The following is a 17,468-nucleotide window of genomic DNA, read 5'->3' as shown; positions in this document are numbered from 1 at the left end:
TTTTTTTTCTTCACCTTTTCACACACTTGAAGGATTTTAAATGTCATTTTTATTTTGTGCTTTAACACAATAATGCAAGTCAAAGTGATCACCAGCCAGTTGTGAGGTGCTTGGTGCTGAATCGGCTCTGAAATCAAAAAGCAAAGTTTGAAAAGACAAACTGATTGGAGTTGCTATCAAAGAACGCCAACAACAAACCTTGACTTCTTCCAGCAGGCTTTGTGGACTGAACTTAGCTGCCAAGGTTATGTCAATGCCAACTTTGCCTTAGTGTTCATTTCCCTCCATGGGCTCCTTCTGGATCAGGAAACTGGTCACAGGACGTTCCCAAGATACTTAGCACCAGAAACTACATGAGTAATGGAAATATTTAAAACAGTCCATCGTTGAACTGTGCTGGGTCACAAACAATGAAGGTTTGGGAAGTTTTGTCTTTTTTGGGGGGGGTGCAGTGGGGCAGGTTGATGAAGGAGGGGCGTGGGTTGGATCAGTCCGGTTCCCGGCTCTTCTCCTTGGAGAGCTGCAGCTCCTCCAGCTTCTCCTGCAGGAAGGAGACGGGCATGGAGCAGCCTCGACTCCTCTGAGCAGGCAGCGTGTTGGAGCACTTTGTGAATAAAAACAAAAAATTTGTAGATTATTATTATGTAATATGTACTGTCAATCTCTTTTATTTCAACAATTCAGTCAATTTGTAAAGGTTAATGGATGAGAAATTAGTATGGCAAATTAGAGTTGCACTTGAAGATGACTTGTTGATACACAGTGGGCAAAAAATCATTCATTCATTCATTTTCTACCGCTTTTTCCTCACGAGGGTCGCGGGGGTGCTGGAGCCCATTCCAGCTGTCTTTGGGCGAGGGGCGGGGTACACCCTGGACTGGTCGCCAGCCAATCACAGGGCACATATAGACAAACAACCATTCACACTCACATTCATGCCTATGGACAATTTGGAGTCGCCAATTAACCTAGCATGTTTTTGGAATGTGGGAGGAAACCGGAGTACCCGGAGAAAATCCACGCATGCGCGGAGAGAACATGCAAACTCCACACAGAGATGGCCGAGGGTGGAATCAGAACCCTGGTCTCGTGGCTGTGAGGTCTGCGTGCTAACCACTAGACCGCCCGGCAAAAAATCAACCGAAGACAAAAACACTATCACGATTGCTGGTAGTTTTAAAGATGAAAATAAATTTTCAAATAATCAAAATAAGTCAAGTAAATGTTGTTTCAACCTGTCCAGGAAAACTGTGGTTGTAAATCCTGGGTGCCTTCTTCTCAGGGGTCCACACTCCAGGGTCCGTCTGAGTGGAGCGGTCCAATGGGGTGGAGTCTGTAGTCTTCCTGATGGGGGCGCCCTTGTTGTGTTCCACATCATTGCCCTGTGAGAAGACGAAGGCCTCATCCTCTGTGCCTGATATGGACACAAGACATAAGTTCCGGGTGGTTGTATATGGATGGACAGATGGAGTAATGATAGGGTAGACTTACTCCACGCGGTCCCCTTGGTGCGAGAGTCCGGGGCGGGTGTGCACGGGCAGGACCCACTGTTGTTTTTGTGTTTCTTCACACACTCCATTCCCACCTGATGCCTGCAATGTTTGTGGCAATTCATCCCGCAGCCTGACAAGGCGAGGAAAGAGGTCATAAGACCACACTCAGCAGCATCTTCACTCACATTCACGTGTTTGACAAGCACAATGCTGTTCTTCAATAAACGGAGGGAAAACGTTACGCGGGAAAATATTACAAAATTGTCTACAATTTGTGTAACTGTGGTGTAAATTAACTGTGATATAATCTGACATGCAAACAGCAATTTGTGGCCAATAATTTCATACGTTGTGATTGTTTTGGGGTCTCAAATCACTTCTGTGTTTTCAGCGGCCAAATCTCGTCAAGAGTGTGCAAATCACGGACCAAATCTCGCGCGACGGCGTCACGGCGGAAGTGGGGCTAACTCCATGTTCCGATGAAAGTGCAACAAGTTGAATGAATGTGAATATGGCAACAACTTGTATGTAGTAAACACATAGTGACTGATCTACAGGTACAGGTGAGCAAAGTATCTCTATATTATTACTACTGTAATAACTATTTATTTCTGTTAAGCTAACACTGTTAGCCATTAGTGTTAATACATGTATGTATGTCTACTATGTAGCCACTTGATAGCTAGCCGCTTTTACACTGAAACTGTAAGCTGAAACAAGACAAACATGACAACAAAATTGACAGTAAAAGTATTTTCGTGCATTCCACTAGCAGACTTTGACGTAGTACTTGGACTTACCTGTGAGAGGCAGTAATGAGACAGACATTTTCCCATTTAATTTCTATTAAGAAAGTTCCCTGTCAGCTGTCCCACTGTAGATGAGCTCAAAGGACATACCGATTCTATTTTTCGTCTATCACAGTATTTCCTTCATTTGTCAAGATTAAGATAGTAGGTGATATCTTCTTACCTTTGCAGTGGTAGCCTTGTTTGATGACACCCCACAGCTGCAAGACACAACACAACACAACACGTCACGTGACCGACAGGTGATTATGAGCCTGAGACTTGGGTACTCACAAAGCCCCCGCAGGTGTCGCAGAAGGTGGGTCTCTTGTAGGTGGTCTCGTGGAAGTTGTGAGGGTCGTTGAAGCTGTAGCCCAGCTTGGCGCACACCGACATCCCCCTCATGAAGTAGGACGTGATCTCCTCGCGGCTGATTTGACCCTGCCTGGGCGTCACAGGTGTCACATGCATTTTAAAGTAAGGCTTATTAAAAAGCATGTGACTTTGTGGCGTCTTCACCTGTCAGTTTCCTGCGTGCAGAAGTAGAAGGGGAAATTGGCGGCTATTTTCTCAAAGTCCTCCAGTGAGATGTAGCCATCCTGCTTGTGGTCGTAGTTCTTCATGATGGACTAAAGGGGGCGACAGAGCAAACAGAGTAAAGGACCAGTTCTGCTTTGTCTTACCGGTTAATGAGGAAGTGAAACTTGGGTGGAGGGGGGAATCATACTCACGTCTACCGTCTGTTTGACGTGTTTAGATATGGTGTTGGGGTCCAGGCGGGGCGTGACCCCTGACCCCCATTCTGCCACCACCGGCGGCTTAATTGGAGTGACGGGCTGCAGCGACGACACACAACCAAATAAATATACATATTGTACACACAAACACATACACACCCCGACCACAAAGGTGCGGCACTTTGATGTGGCTGTGTGACGGTTGTTGATGGCTTTTCTTGCGAATAGGTCACGCCCACGCTTGTAACACAAACATGTATGTGCTTGTTGTTTGCCAAGAGTGGAACTCATAGAAAAATATGTTCATACAGGACTAACCTGCATTGCTTTTCAACGTCACGCCAATCAATCAATCAATCAATCTTGATCTGCACCATAATCTTTTATCGCTTCCTTCTTGTATCTTAACTAGCTCACCAGCAAAATCAAAACCAACACTTTCCAGGTACTGTAGATACACTAATATAAATATCACTATTTCACGTTTGTGTACACTGAATGAGATCATTCGTTTCTGTGCTGCTTGTTGTGTTTCACGAAATAAAGTCCCAGTTCTCATACATTATTGTATACATTTTCTATTTCGGTTTCAACCTTAGATTTTACTCATTGTAGCCAGCATTTGTGTGCTGTTCACTTTTATGGAATCTACTCCACCTAGTATGCTAGCAAATGATCCTCTACATGGTAGGAGCGCTCTGCTGTTTGGAGGAATCTACTGCAAAAGCACTTCTCAAAGATCTTTTATGTATATGATTGGAGTACTTTGCTGTTTCTTTGTTGAATCTCCTTAAAAAAAATACTTGCCCAAGATCTTCCATAGGAAAGGGGCACTCTGATGTTTTTAAGGAGCTACTGCAACAAATACAGTTGAGGACAAAATTATTAGCCCTCCTATGAAATTTGTTGAAGTTTCTTCAAGATATTCCCAAGTACTTTTTAAACTTTTTTAACATAGCATTTCTGAACATACAGGTTGTATTTATTCAGTCATTCATTTTCTACCGCTTATCCTCCTATTTTGTTTTTGTTTTTAGGAATCTACTGCAGAAAACACTTCTCAAAGATCCTTTATATGATTGAAGTCTTCTGCTGTTTTTTTGTTGAATCTACAGAAGAAACACTTGTCAAAGATCCTTCATATGACAGGAGCACTGTGCTGTTTTTAAGGACCTATGGCAGAAATGCCAGTCAGTGATCTTTGCTGTGATGCTTGTCAAAGATCCTCTAAATGACAGGAGCACTGCAGTGTTTTTAAGGATCTGTTGAAAAACAGTTGTCAAGTGATCTTATGATAGGAGTACTTGGCTGTTTTTGTTTGTTTGTTTGTTTTTAGAAACTCCTGGAAAAAAGACGCATCAAAGATCTTCCATAGTGAAAAGGCACTCTGCTGTTTTTAAGGACCTACTATAAAAAAATACACACCAAAGATCCTTTGCATGACAGGGGGACACTGCTATTTTTGGAAGCTACTGCAGCAACGCTTGTGAAAAACAAGACAGGACCAGTTGCTGTTTTTAAAAACCTACTGCAGAAATGCTTCTCAAAGATCCTGTATTTGACAGGAGCTCTCAGCTGTTTTTAAGGATTTGCTGAACGAAAGAAGTGCTCTCCTTTTAAGGACCTAATAGCGTAGTATGTGATGATGCTAGATTGTTTTGGGCGTGAGCGTTGCTGACCTGTATCTTGGGGTTCTTGGGTTCCTTGGCGTAAGAGAGTTCATAGATCTCGTCCTCGGTGTAGTAGAGATCCAGAGAGAGCTGAAGCAATCAGAAACATCATTGAAGCAGGCTCCTGGCAGCATCGTCGGTCGGCGTCCTACCGTCAGCAGGTGAAGGAGGTCCTTATTGGCCTCGAAGGGCGGCGTGCAGCTGTGCAGAGCCAGAAGCTCATTGATGTTGCTGTAGATGTGCTGCAGCTTGCTCAGGTTGATCTTGTCCTTGTCCGTGTAGTCGGGCAGGGCCTCGTTGAGGGAGATCAGGTCCTTGAGGTGCACGCCCAGGATGGGAACCTTGAAGCCACTGCACTCGCTGTAGAGGCGGCGGTAGTTGCTGTAGTTGCTGCATGACGACAGCAGATCTGTCATCTCACTCAGGACCTGGCAGGACCATGGAGGACCAACAGCATGTGTTATAATATCATGCATGGTTGTGGATCATGTGACAGTCGTCGATGAAGGACATGGCTAAGGTGGTGGTTGTAGCTGGGTAGCTCAGGTAGACCTCGGCAGAGAGAACCAAAGCCTAAAGAATACCTTGGTGACGTCAGGAGGCAGCAGGTTGTACGTGTCTTTGAGGCGGGAGATGGAGCTGTGGCACAGGCCTCCAGTGACGGCCATCAGCGTGTTGAAGTTCTGGAGAGCTCGAAGCCTCTGAGCGGCAAACAACAGCAAGTGAAAAAGCCAGTAAAGAAGGAAGTCAAGCAGGTCGGGTTCCTCGGTGTACCTGAGCCACATGGATGAACTTGGTGAAGACCTGCGCCCTCTGCTGGGCCGTGTGCCTGCTGAGGATCATCAACTGGACCCACTGGGACACGCCGTTGCACATCATCACCGAGCGCTCCAGCGCCGGGTTGTCCCTCACCGAGCCTCGCACCACGTAGCTGCGGTAGTCCAGGAACTGAGCAACCAGTCGGAGAACGGAGGGACGTCGTTAACGGAACAAACGCTTCAACGATAAATGCTGAGCTCACCGAAACGTTGCAGAAGTTCTTGAACTCCAAATAGCTGAGATGTTGGGCCATCTCATCCGCCTCCATGTGGTCGAAGATGAGAGATACCTTTCTCTTTTTCACTGAGGGTGATGGAGCCTGTGACACGCTCACGTGAGGACTTCTGGAAATGAAACAACGCTGTTATCAACACCAACGGACCCAACATGTGGTCTCCAATGAACCCGGCTAACCCGTTTTCCTTACAGAATGAAACAAAAGTCCTACTCTTCTACGATGCCAACATACCTCCCAACGTATGAACCTAACGCACGTGTTTCCGTTATTATCAAATAATTCAGTGCATCGGGAACTTTGTTGGGAAGTTAACCCATCGTCCACGATCCTTTCCCTTTGGTATGCGTTCTCTCTCTCGAAAAACAATTAGCATGAGCATTTGGCTATAAAGACTCTAAAAACCTCCAACAGCGTTTTGTGGTTTTATATCCAATCAGTGACCATACAGTAACAGGTACATTCATGTGTTTCATATGTAGTATTTGCAGTATTTTGTCATATTTTGATCATTTGCCCAGAACTTCACAGAGCCTATCGATAGGAGCTAACGTTTATTGATGTGTTTTACGTGTTTTTGTAACACAGTGAAGACTGTATGGTAAAATGTCTTAGATTTGCCAACATCACCAACGAGTCTTCAGTGACTCCAACATACCTTTTGTAAACATTGAAGACTATTAGTAAACCAAACTAAAAACTAATTAGTCTAACTTATCTAACGTCATATTTTTAAGCAACTTAGTTCACAAAGTTAATGAAAGTATTTCAAAGACAATCTAAAGAATTTGACGCACGATTCCTAGACGACGAAATGTACACGTGAAAGACAATAAGATGAGATTCGGGGGCCTAACATGCTTGTTAAACAATGAGCAGGAGAGAAGACCCAAACGTAAACGGAACGCCTCCCGGAAAGACACAAGCTGAGATTGAAAGTAGAAGCTTCTTGATTTGTTGCCATGCATAGCCCAAGTCGGGAAAACGCTCACAAGCAGGAGGTCTCGATGAGCTGCGTCTCCTCCCCGTCCGAGCGGACCAGCGCCCACAGGTCCCCCATGGTCTGCTCCAGAAGGGGGTCGGCCTCAAACACGGCAGGAAACTGGCCGATCCAGGTCCTGGTGAGCGTGCGCGACAGAGAGCGTGTTTAGTAAGCACAAGCTCACCGGTAGAACCGGTTCCGTCTCACAGACTCACCTGACCAGATGGCAGACTTGACCCCGCCTCAGTCCTCGCTTGTCGGGGGGGCAGTCCTTGTACGTGAGAGACAGTCAAGGAGCGGAAGACAGTGTGAACATGTGGGTCATCATTACACGGCCTGTCCCGAGAGTGGAATCACGCCAGCTAGAGCTCTGCTGTACTGACTACACAGCGCCATCATCGGGATGGATCACCGGGAGCAGGATATAAGGCCAGGAGCTTCTGGGCGAACGTCTGGGACGGGACCACCCAGCTGTGCATCATCAGGGTCATGTGGACCGTCTGGGAGCCTCGGGGGCTGCATAGCTTCCCCTCAGAATCTGCTGGTGCAACATAGAAGCACAACACTTAGAGCATTGCTATGCTGAGGCTCAACAATCCCTCCACCAAGGAGGTTTTGGGTTGTAAAAGTGGACCAAGGATGACCTGTTTGTACTGGGTTTTGATTTGGATGGAGGTGGGGATGAAGGATTTTGTGTTGGAAAGGTGAAATTAGTGCATAATACACAATTCTATAAATTCTATAAATATGCAGTATATATATGGCGGCAGTGCTGATTCATGGTTAATGGAAACATCACGACTTTTGGCCCCACCACAAAAAATGTACTATTTTCTCTGGCCCGTGTCAGTCACGAGTTTTTGTAACCGTCGTCACTTTCCTCCCCCTCACGGCGCCTCCACTACACTACACAATTGTGTCACTTGTTGCTCTAAAATGGGCCAAAATCATATGGAAAAAAAACATTAAAAACATGCATTATTTTGTGTTTTAGGCAAAACAAGATGTTCACATACATCAGCTTTGACTGACATGTGACCAGACACATTTTTTTGTCTAAAATGTTCCGGACCAAACCACTAACTCTTTGTGTTTGCTACATATTGGTTAGGGGTAGCCCGGGGGCCATTTGCAAACAGTTTTTATTGGCCCACGGCACATTCTAAAATGATCATTTAACAAAAAACTGTAAAAATTTGCACTAAATTTACATTCATTCATTTTCCACCTTTTATCCTCATTAGGGTCAGATGAAGCGACTAAGGAAACAATGGTTGGTTGCATCCACAGCTACTGTGCTTGAATGTGAGTTTCACATGTAAATAATCAGAAATGTCATTTTTGCATGATTGGCGGGGAAAACCCAAAAGCTTGCTGAGTTGCGAGTGGCTCCACATCACACAGACTTTGATCAAGTTTGTGAAAGCCAAAAGTGTGAGGTGATTTTGGGGCAGAGATAAAGACGTGCAGCAAGATGTTAGATGTTTGCTTTCTGCAGCCCAGCACAAAAAAAGCTCCATTGTTGTGACCCCCCCCTTCATTTACATAAGCAGGTTATGATCCATGCGTGCAAACTGACCGAAGCAGTTGAGGCAGCGTAGTATGAGCTCATCTAGGCTGGCCGCACTGGCGCTGGGCGCAGAAGGGGGGCCCTGCAGGGCCCGGGTGATGTCCTGAGAACTGGGACATGTGTTCCTCCTCCGCTGGACCTGCTTCCTGCCCTGCAGCACGTTGGGTCTCTCACAGTTGGGCTTCCTGCGAGAAGGCAGAGCAGAATGTGGTGAGGTCAGCGTGTCACTAAGTACGTCCTGCAATGCTTTGAAAGATTGTGGGGCAGTGCCCCAAGTGGAATTTTCCACCACTTTATTAGGCACACCAGTCCCTTCTACTCCTACTCCTACTACTACATATTACCGAAGCTCCTGTGCTTGCGCAATCGTGCCCAATCTCGTGTCTAATAGATGCCTGCCCATGTGTGTATCTGTGTGGCTGCTGTGTTTGAAATTGTGTCCCGCATCGTGTGTAGAAACAGTGTGTACTTGTGTGTGCAACGCTACAACGCTGCCGCTAATATTGTGACATTACCAGGAAACTCGGACAGTTCAGAGAAGTGACGACAAGTTCCCTGAATGGCCAGACCTACATCCCCTTCTCTTAACCTGTGTGTGTGTGTGTGTCTGACACACTTACACAAGCATTGAACTAACACAACTTCCCAGTGTGCTGCTGATGTTAATGATGAGTAACTTTGCTGTCTTATCTTAATTTAGCCTCACATGTCACAGGTACACAAAAAGTGACAAGTTCAACATATTTTCATTCCTAAATCATTGCTGTTTCATGGTTGAACACTAACACACTAGCACTAACCTCTATTCATTGTCAAACATGCATATTTAAGCAACAAAAGGCAAATAGAAATATACCCAAAGGCATCCAGAAGATGCATTCCAAGACATTGTGATAATATGTAGGACTCTATACTAGTCTTATCTGTCATTCATTCATTCATTTTCTACCGCTTATCCTCACGAGGGTTGCGGGGGTGCTGGAGCCTATCCCAGCTGTCTTCGGGCGGGTACACCCTGGACTGGTGGCCAGCCAATCACAGGGCACATATAGACAAACAACCATTCACACTCACATTCATACCTATGGACAATTTGGAGTCGCCAATTAACCTAGCATGTTCTTGGAATGTGGGAGGAAACCGGAGTACCCGGAGAAAACCCACGCATGCACGGGGAGAACATGCAAACTCCACACAGAGATGGCCGAGGGTGGGATTGAACTCGGGTCTCCTAGCTGTGAGGTCTTTGCGCTAACCACTCGACAACTGTATAGCCTCTTACTGTCGTATTTTCTCTTATTATGTTCACTATATTGAGTAATAGAAGTGTAAAGGTGACTATAGGGGTGTTATTCCATGTCTAGAGGACTCTAATAAAGTTAAAAAAAATAAAAACTAGTTAAATAAAAACATATTGATAAGCCGGTAAACAGGTTTTCTATGCTCTAATTACAAAAATATTCAATTTATACTTGGATCATACTTGGATCTAATTGATGTCTGCCGAGGGTCAATGAAGGTTCACTCCGGCTTTATTGATGACAATGTTTCAATCATGACTCCTGGCTTTAAGTGAATATTTGCCCAGCAGATGGTGCTGCTTTTTCCCATTCAAAGCATGCATGCATGCTGTTCCTGTTTTGTGAAAAAAACCATAAGAAAATATGATTCATATTTCATATGTTTACTTCCAACCTGATGTTGTTTAAAAAGACTGACTCGTTTAAGGATGGGGGAAGTATGAATATTTAATATTTGTATGTGAAGCATCGCCAGCGTTAAATGTGTGAGTGGATTCAAAGGATGTATTATTAAAGAAACTCGAGCAGGGGTTTCCAAAGTGTGGCCCGGGTGTCACTTGCGGCCCACGGCTGTTTATTATTGGCCCTTGGCACATTGTAGACATACAATTTCACGAGGAACAGCAAAAATAGAAAAATCATTAGCTATTTTGGAAAGAATAAAGTCAAAATACTCAGCAAAAAAAGTTGTAATCTAATGACGAAAAACGTATAATTTTTTACAAGAATAATGTCTCATTACAAGAAAAAAAAGACGTATTTTTATCAGTATGTTTAAAGATGAAATAAAAATATGTTTGGAATATGCAAAGTTGTAATTTTATGGCTGCACGGCGGATGTGTGGTTAGCATGCAGGGCTCACAGCTAGGAGACCCAGCATGCAGCAGTGCATAAAATGTGCGTGTCTGTTCCTTATTATTTGGTTCATTAATGTCATTGAATTACACTTGACGAGTACTTCTGAATGTTTAAACGCATATTGATATGATAATTGCTTGCATTGATTTAAGAAAGTGATGTGACCTTTTCTTCTGACTTGTGTCTTCTTTGTGACTCAGAATGAATGTGAGCAAGATAAATTCATTTTTTTTGTACAATAAAAAATCTTATTGACGTCGGTTTGGGAAAGCCCCCCTCACCACCACCAGCACCGCCGCCACTCTGCTGTGTCTGATGCTGTAGAAACACAACAAGTAGACTATTTGTGTTGTTAGCGTGTGCACAAAGCTGGTCAATGAACTTGTGAATCATAAGCACGCCGCACTTTCTGCTGTAGGAGCTCATTCGCCTTTTCCTCGTCAAGACGTCTTTCCTCTTTCTTCATCCTCACTCTATTGGAGTCACAAAGCTGCTTCCCCCTTTTCTTTCCCCTTTGGAAACCCCCCTCTTGTTCCCATCTAAAGTCAGGACCCCCGCTGCCCACCACCGACCCCTCCTCTCCTGCTTCCACGGGATATGCAAATTCCTGCCTTTCTTCCCTTAATTGATTAATTGAAGCCCTCGTTGAAGGCCTAGATTGTGTGCTGCTCTCTTTGCCCCCCCCCCCAACCCGTGCGCTCCCCTGACAACATGCATGAAGGCCACTCTTCTCAGCCTTTCACCCGTTTGCTCTCACAACCCGAGACAACAAGATGAGATGAAAATATGGACAGTAAAGTGCCGACTACTCATTTTCTCCCTTCTATTATTCATTGCAGTGATTCCAATGCATTCCTTTATATAAACACATTATAACGGGACTGTTCGTAGTATGTGCATCGGACAGTTCCATGTTCCAATGTAGATGGCATTATAACTCTGCCTCATAAGCAATTGGTCCGCTGGAGAAAAAGAAGACGTAGCAAAAGAAGCGACAGAAGGAAGTTGATTTGTATTTCTCGAAGTGTTTGTTTTGCTTTTCATGTTTTCTTGCTTTTTAGTCCATTCATTAAAATGACAGGCACGCGCCACATAGCCTTTTATGCAAATTAGACGATGATGGCATTTTTGAAATTGTACTTGTACACCTTACTGTCATCTTCATCTTCATCTTGTTTCCCAACTGGCTTACCTGGAATTTTAATGTTGTTTTGATCTATTATAATAACATTTTATATAATTATTTAATATAATCAATTCATAATAATATTCATTAATTCATTTTTTAAATACAGTGCATCCTCATTAAGGTCGCGGGTATGCCGGAGCCTATCCCAGCTGTCTTCGGGAGAGCGGCAGGGTACACCCTGGACTGGTCGCCAGCCAATCACAAGGCACTCATAATAATAAATCAATGAAATATACTGTAGATACATAATTATTTCATAATCGACTCATATTAATTTAGTCTTTTTTAAATACACAAGAGTAAAATAATAGCCTGCAGAAAATGTTGATGATTTTGACAATGCACATGACATTTTTAAAATGTATTTAAAAAGTCAATGATAAAAAATAATTAATAAATACAAATAAATGTTAAAATATTTTTGTTATATTATATATTATTATATTATTATTACAACATATATTTATTCTAAGACAATATAATACTATATAATAAATGCATAAATAAATGAAAGCATGAGTCTGAATATAGAATTGTATTGTATTGTATAGAAGTGCGATACAACCTGACCTGTAACCCCAGACATCCCGACTCAGCTTTTTTCCAACTTGACTCACTTTTCCAAAATGCTTCAGCTCGATGTATGAAATACTTTTGGCAGAAATCGCTCCTTTTCCATGCCCCCTCATGCATACATTAATATACAGTATGAGGTGTCTGCTTCATTTGACCACCTGAACGCCGCATCATCCCCACCATCTGATCGCAACAGGTCAGCAGGTCAAAAGGGCCTAAAATGCATAAATACAATAGTAAAATAAATTGATATATTATTTCTTTTCAATCTAAAAAAAAAGACACTTAAGCTAGCATTGTAAAGGTGAGCCTGTGTTGAATGTTGAACCTGCGTGTGTGTACACATATTGTGACATGTTGATATGCAGGTCAGATAAATTAGCTGTGACCGTGTGTGTGTGTGTGTGTGTGTGTAACCTTTTCCTACGATACAAACATGACTTTCCCACCACAAGACAAACCACTGATGCTAAGCAACAGCTTCTTTTCTTGCGTGTACACAAAGCACTGCATGTGACCTATGACCTGAAAGGTGACACATCTGTCCTCCACACACACACACACTTGCACTAGTGCACTCTCTCTTCTTCGTTTTTCATTACCTCTTGCTCCTGTTCATCTCGGCGGCCGCACGCCTCCTCCTCCTCGGGCGTCCGCATGGGCATCTGAGCCCGGGCGTCAATACAGCTCCATGCTTGACCCCCGCTCCTCCTCCTCCTCCTCCTTCTCCTGTCTGGCCCCTGTAGTGCTCACCTACCGTCCAGCCACAGCGCTCCCACGTCCTGCCTGCGCCCCACAATTCATACACCTGCCTTGGAGGAAGAGGACGGCGGAATCACTGGTCCCTACTACATAAACAAGTCAGCATCTTAAATGGAGGGACTGGCTCTGACAGATAGGGGAACTTGCATCAGTTTCTGAGCGTGTGCGTGCATGCTCAAGGGGGAGGGGTGAGGCCACGGAGAGAATAGTCAACAGCGGCTGCATAGGAAGGAGGAGGCAACAATCATCGTAGCGCCCCAGGAAGCAGCACTTCTTGTCCTAAACCTTAGCAAGAGCCAGCTCTTTTAACAATGACAGTCGGACCGATGAACTATTGCAGAGAACATGTTCACTTTTGGTGGGGATTTGGGTAAAGGTGCACCCCCCACAATCATGACAGAGCCGAGATGCAGAACAGTAGAGACAGACTTTAATGCAGTCTTATGGAATTTCTTTCACCTAAATTCAAATACAAATGTGGGAACACATTCAAAGCTGTTCCCATGATATGTACTGGTCACTAATGTTACTGTAACGTTGGGTGAGACACACAAGCACCAGATCTGATCGGCAGTTATTGCAGGTTTGAATGATCTCACAACAAACGTGGAAATCCCGAGCTGTTGCGGCAAAGTTAAAACTCAACTTTGAACCCCCGGCATCACTTCCTGTCCACTGCGCCCACTCTGCTGCTAAAGCACCGAAACACATTTACAGCAACACACATGAACATAAGTCGTATTTCCTCTTATTATGTTTACTATATTAGGTAATATGTGTGTAAAGGTGACTTTAGGGGTGCTATGTCATGCCTAGAGGGCTCTAATCATTTTAAATAGTGTATATAGAAGGTCATAAGCAGGCTGTGTATGCTCAAACTACAAAAATAATCAATTTATAAATAAGGAATCCTACTTTGCAGTCAGGTCTGGAACCAATATAACCACCATAAACGAGAGATTACTGTATTAATAATTGTAGATGACTTATCCGGTATTTGTCCTGTCCTCCATTAAATTGAATTTTACAGTTGGGGAAGTCGCTGTTATGTTTCGTCAGATGCTCACTGGTGTGGTTAAGTCCTGCTTAAACACAACAGGGGACGGAGAGGTTAGCTTTCCGCCCCTTTCACACAGCGTCCCGCCTCTGGTGCGCTTTTGATACGACAGCCGGCAAATTTGCGGCCTGGCTCCGACCCGCCATTGTCTGTGACCTCATCCTCCAGGAACCAGGAAGCAGCCTGTGAGAAAGATACCACACATCCACACCACTACTGGTTGTGTTTTCACTTTTGGTGGAGATCTCTACTCATGCATCCAAGATCTTCCACATCCAGTCGATGATCCTGATATCGTCTTCCTTGTCGTGTGAGGGTGGCAAGCGATCACACAGGGCACATAGTGTTTGCACTTGTGAATGTGGCCGTGCAGCTGGACGGGGGGGTCTCAATGGCATCCTTGTTTGAACAGCACACCGGGAGGAAGAGGCAACCATACAGGGGGGACATGAATGCGCCTCGGGTGTGCAGAGGTGGCCTCTTTTGCTGCAGGAAGCTGACTGGCTGGCACAGAGGACGATATGGCATTGAGAAGCAGGCAAAGATGCAGAGCAGAGCGAGGCGTCCTACAGGCCATACATGCAAAGTCCGAGTGCTCGAGTGTGCAATGACGGATGCATGCATTGCACTGCCGCCAAAGGGCTATGTAAGCGATGTAATGTAGCAAATTTACAGTCATCTTAAGCAACAGGAAGAGATGTAATCAACACTGCTGGTAAATCCAGTGAGTGTATTGAAAAAAATATGAACATGATATGATTACAATTTTTAATCGATGTAAAATTAAACCTGTAATGCATCGTCATTGTGAGTTTGGTTTTAAATACTGTATTGTTATTAGTCCTTGCTTTGGGATTTTTAATCTTGCATTTCCTGTATAGGCCGGAAGTGAAGCGGAAAGCTAGCAAACTACGGTCTTTAGCTGGCGAAAAAAAGTTATCTCACGAATGTTACTATAATCTTTCGATGTTAAGAAACGAGTTTTAAAGAGACCTGCTCCGCGTCATTTGTAGGATTCAGACGTTCTATTTTCATCACGTGACAAGCCTGTAGACGTTTGTAAGCTAACAGTCTCAGCTGGGCAGCGGTCGGCGTTAGCTTAAAATGACTGTATGGCTAATGTCTGTATGTCAATATCCACTTGCAAGGTGCTTGTTGCTTCACGACTACTCCAAATGTTAGCATATTGTCGCCGCACTGCGGCTTCACAATGCAACTGCAAAAGAAGCGGATGCCACGTCATGGTCTTGGGGAGGACCAAGTGGCAGCGGGACTTCACTTCCCAGAAATCACGACGGCTTCTCTTCATTGGCGTGCTACCTCCTAAGCGTCCTCTGTATATACCGGCTGATGCGAGTTGTTTCCCGGAGAGCCGCGTCCCCTAAACGCCTTCCTGCTGCAGCCACAGGCAGATGGAGGACAGGATGACGGATGCCAGATGGATACTGAGCAGGTAAGGATGTGTGTGTGTGCTATTCCAAGCTTATGTTATGTTATACGATGCATCTTCATGGTAGTCTTTCTCAATGACACCCATACAGTGCACCTTCCTCTTCATGAAGACCAAAGGTTTTATAGCACCCACCTTATTGGAATTCAGGAAATAATCTTAATATAAATAGTCTGTTCCAGGGTCAAACTGTCACCATCCTGCCTGTGTTAACTGTACAATGTCTTAGCATTTGCAATGTAAACATCCATAGCGCTTGTCCTCATTATGGGTCATGGGGGAGCTGGAGCCTATCCCAGCTGAGCCCACGCAGCAATTCATACTCAGATCTCCTGATTGTGAGGCAAAAATATATGAAACAACACTGAATATGGCCTATTATTAGTTAAACATAAGCATATTTAAACAAATGTCACATATATTGACCTAAATGAAGAACTTTCAAGTCAAGAAATTGGCTAAATGTAATGTTACATTGATGATGTACAGAACAAGGGACTCTCCCATGTGAGTCGATATTATGGCTTTTGTATGTCTTATTTTCTCCAGTTATAATGGGTAATACGTATAATGTGTAACAGTGACTATAGGGGTGTTATTTCATGTCTAAAGGGCTCTAGTAGTTTTCTATGCTATGAAAATATGAAAGTCAAAGTGGAATACTTTATCTATTTAGTGGAACCCTCCCACTCATTTTTATAGCCTTGCCCCCATGGAGGGAAGATTTGCCCCCCCTTCTTCTTAGAAACATGGCGGCACGGCCAAGGTGGGAGGAGGGCCGGGCCGGGCCAGGCTGGGCTCTGCCCCTCCCCTCACACGCCCGACGTCCCTCCCCTCCGATCTGGAGGATGCACGCTGAGAGTGGAAGGTAGTCTTCGTGGGAGGGGGTGGGGGGAATCACTCTCTCGCACAACACTGTGAGAGTCCACAGGACGGGTGCTGTCCTCCAGCACACCCACACACACTCGAGAAGGGAGGAGATAAAAGAAAGCGAAAGAGAAAACTAAAGGATCTTGTCTTCCTTCTGGAGGTGCTGCCAATAACCCTCGGTGAAGGATGGCGGAAGGCGGTGAGGGAGAGGAGGAGATCCAGTTCCTGCGAACGGTGAGTCCTGCTTACTTGACTTATTTTGTTTTTGTGTTGTTTTTTGGACCAGGTCAGGATAAGTTCTCTGATGTTTAGGTGTTCACCATCAACTTCATGGCAGGTTCATCAGCAGTTCAATCAGCAGCTGAGCTCGCTGGTGCCCCAAATGTGGATTTATTTTGGTGTTGGTGACCTGCCTGATGCTTGCTCTCTTTAAACTTGGCACCTGATTAGTGCCCTGTCTTGTGAAGCTGTCAATTTCTAGTGACATGCTCACATTCTGCTCCTGTACGTGCATGTACGTGCACAGACAGACAGACAGTGCATCTGTTTGCATCATTATCTATTTTTATCTGAGGAAAGTAGAGCCTCAGATGGCTTGAGGAGTCGGAGCTAGCCGCTAGCAAGCGCCTGCAGTAGACAGCTGCTGCTCTGAGACAGCATGACAGAGTGGACGGGTCCACTCCACACTCCACCCCACCCCTCCCAAAAAAAAAGACCTGAAACTGCTGACCGGGTGGGTGCTTTCCACAGCTGAGGATAGGAAGATATGGCAAGCACAGGGAAGTGTTTCCCTGAGATGTTTCCAGATGTTGCTACTAAACCACTCATCTATCAGCGCCCTCACTTACACTCCTTACACCACACCTGGTCTGCACCTGGAGAATAAGAAGATGGAACAAGAGGGATCGGTGTGGCCAACTTGGCAACGTTATTGCAATATGCAGTAAATAGTAGATCAGGGGTGTCCACACCTTGGACATATAGTAGGTGGAAAACTGTATCATTAGTATGAAATACGCTCTTTTTTTCCTGCCCATTTTGCTGTTTTTCAAAAATGTTCTAAATAGTTAAACTTCTGAATTTTCATCCTGTAATATCATGACTTTATTC

At 44.5% G+C, this 17,468-nt stretch overlaps 2 protein-coding genes across 13 annotated transcripts in view; one reads left to right on the top strand and one right to left on the bottom strand.

Moving 5' to 3' along the window:
- Positions 1-31: 31 nt before the first annotated feature.
- On the bottom strand, positions 32-13,100 carry rasgrp4 (RAS guanyl releasing protein 4). 3 transcript variants are annotated; one of them, XR_013627956.1, is made up of 18 exons: positions 12,822-13,098; positions 8,304-8,479; positions 7,151-7,262; positions 6,940-7,002; positions 6,735-6,860; positions 5,710-5,851; positions 5,463-5,636; positions 5,273-5,389; positions 4,841-5,116; positions 4,698-4,778; positions 3,013-3,117; positions 2,801-2,910; positions 2,576-2,726; positions 2,466-2,502; positions 1,492-1,623; positions 1,236-1,414; positions 199-604; positions 32-127 (listed from the first exon to the last, which is right to left on the bottom strand). XR_013627956.1 is itself a non-coding variant. In XM_078792719.1 (17 exons), exons 1-17 carry the CDS (start codon positions 12,836-12,838, stop codon positions 488-490), a joined length of 2,112 nt encoding a protein of 703 aa, XP_078648845.1. In that variant the 5' UTR covers positions 12,839-13,100; the 3' UTR covers positions 32-487. The 3 variants fall into 3 exon arrangements, 2 of the variants coding, with proteins under 2 accessions (XP_078648845.1, XP_078648844.1); XM_078792719.1 differs by having other exon boundaries at positions 32-600; positions 1,235-1,414; positions 12,822-13,100; XM_078792718.1 differs by having other exon boundaries at positions 32-604.
- A 2,072-nt stretch (positions 13,101-15,172) lies between these two features.
- The window catches only part of ryr1b (ryanodine receptor 1b (skeletal)), a 66,005-nt gene continuing 63,709 nt past the window's right edge, over positions 15,173-17,468 (top strand). For all 10 annotated transcript variants that reach the window (XM_058079403.2, XM_078792715.1, XM_078792713.1 and 7 more), the window contains exons 1-2: positions 15,173-15,491; positions 16,519-16,592. In XM_058079403.2, the coding sequence (XP_057935386.2) occupies positions 16,545-16,592 (48 nt within the window). In that variant the 5' untranslated portion in view covers positions 15,173-15,491; positions 16,519-16,544. The remainder of the gene's footprint in view (positions 15,492-16,518; positions 16,593-17,468) is intronic.

The sequence above is a fragment of the Doryrhamphus excisus genome, linkage group LG8 (assembly GCF_037039965.1).
Source record: "Doryrhamphus excisus strain RoL-2023G ecotype Guam linkage group LG8, RoL_Dexc_Guam_v1.1, whole genome shotgun sequence".
Lineage (NCBI taxonomy): Eukaryota > Metazoa > Chordata > Actinopteri > Syngnathiformes > Syngnathidae > Doryrhamphus > Doryrhamphus excisus.
Note: the sequence above shows the minus strand (reverse complement) of the source record. Positions and strands in the feature narration are given on the sequence as shown.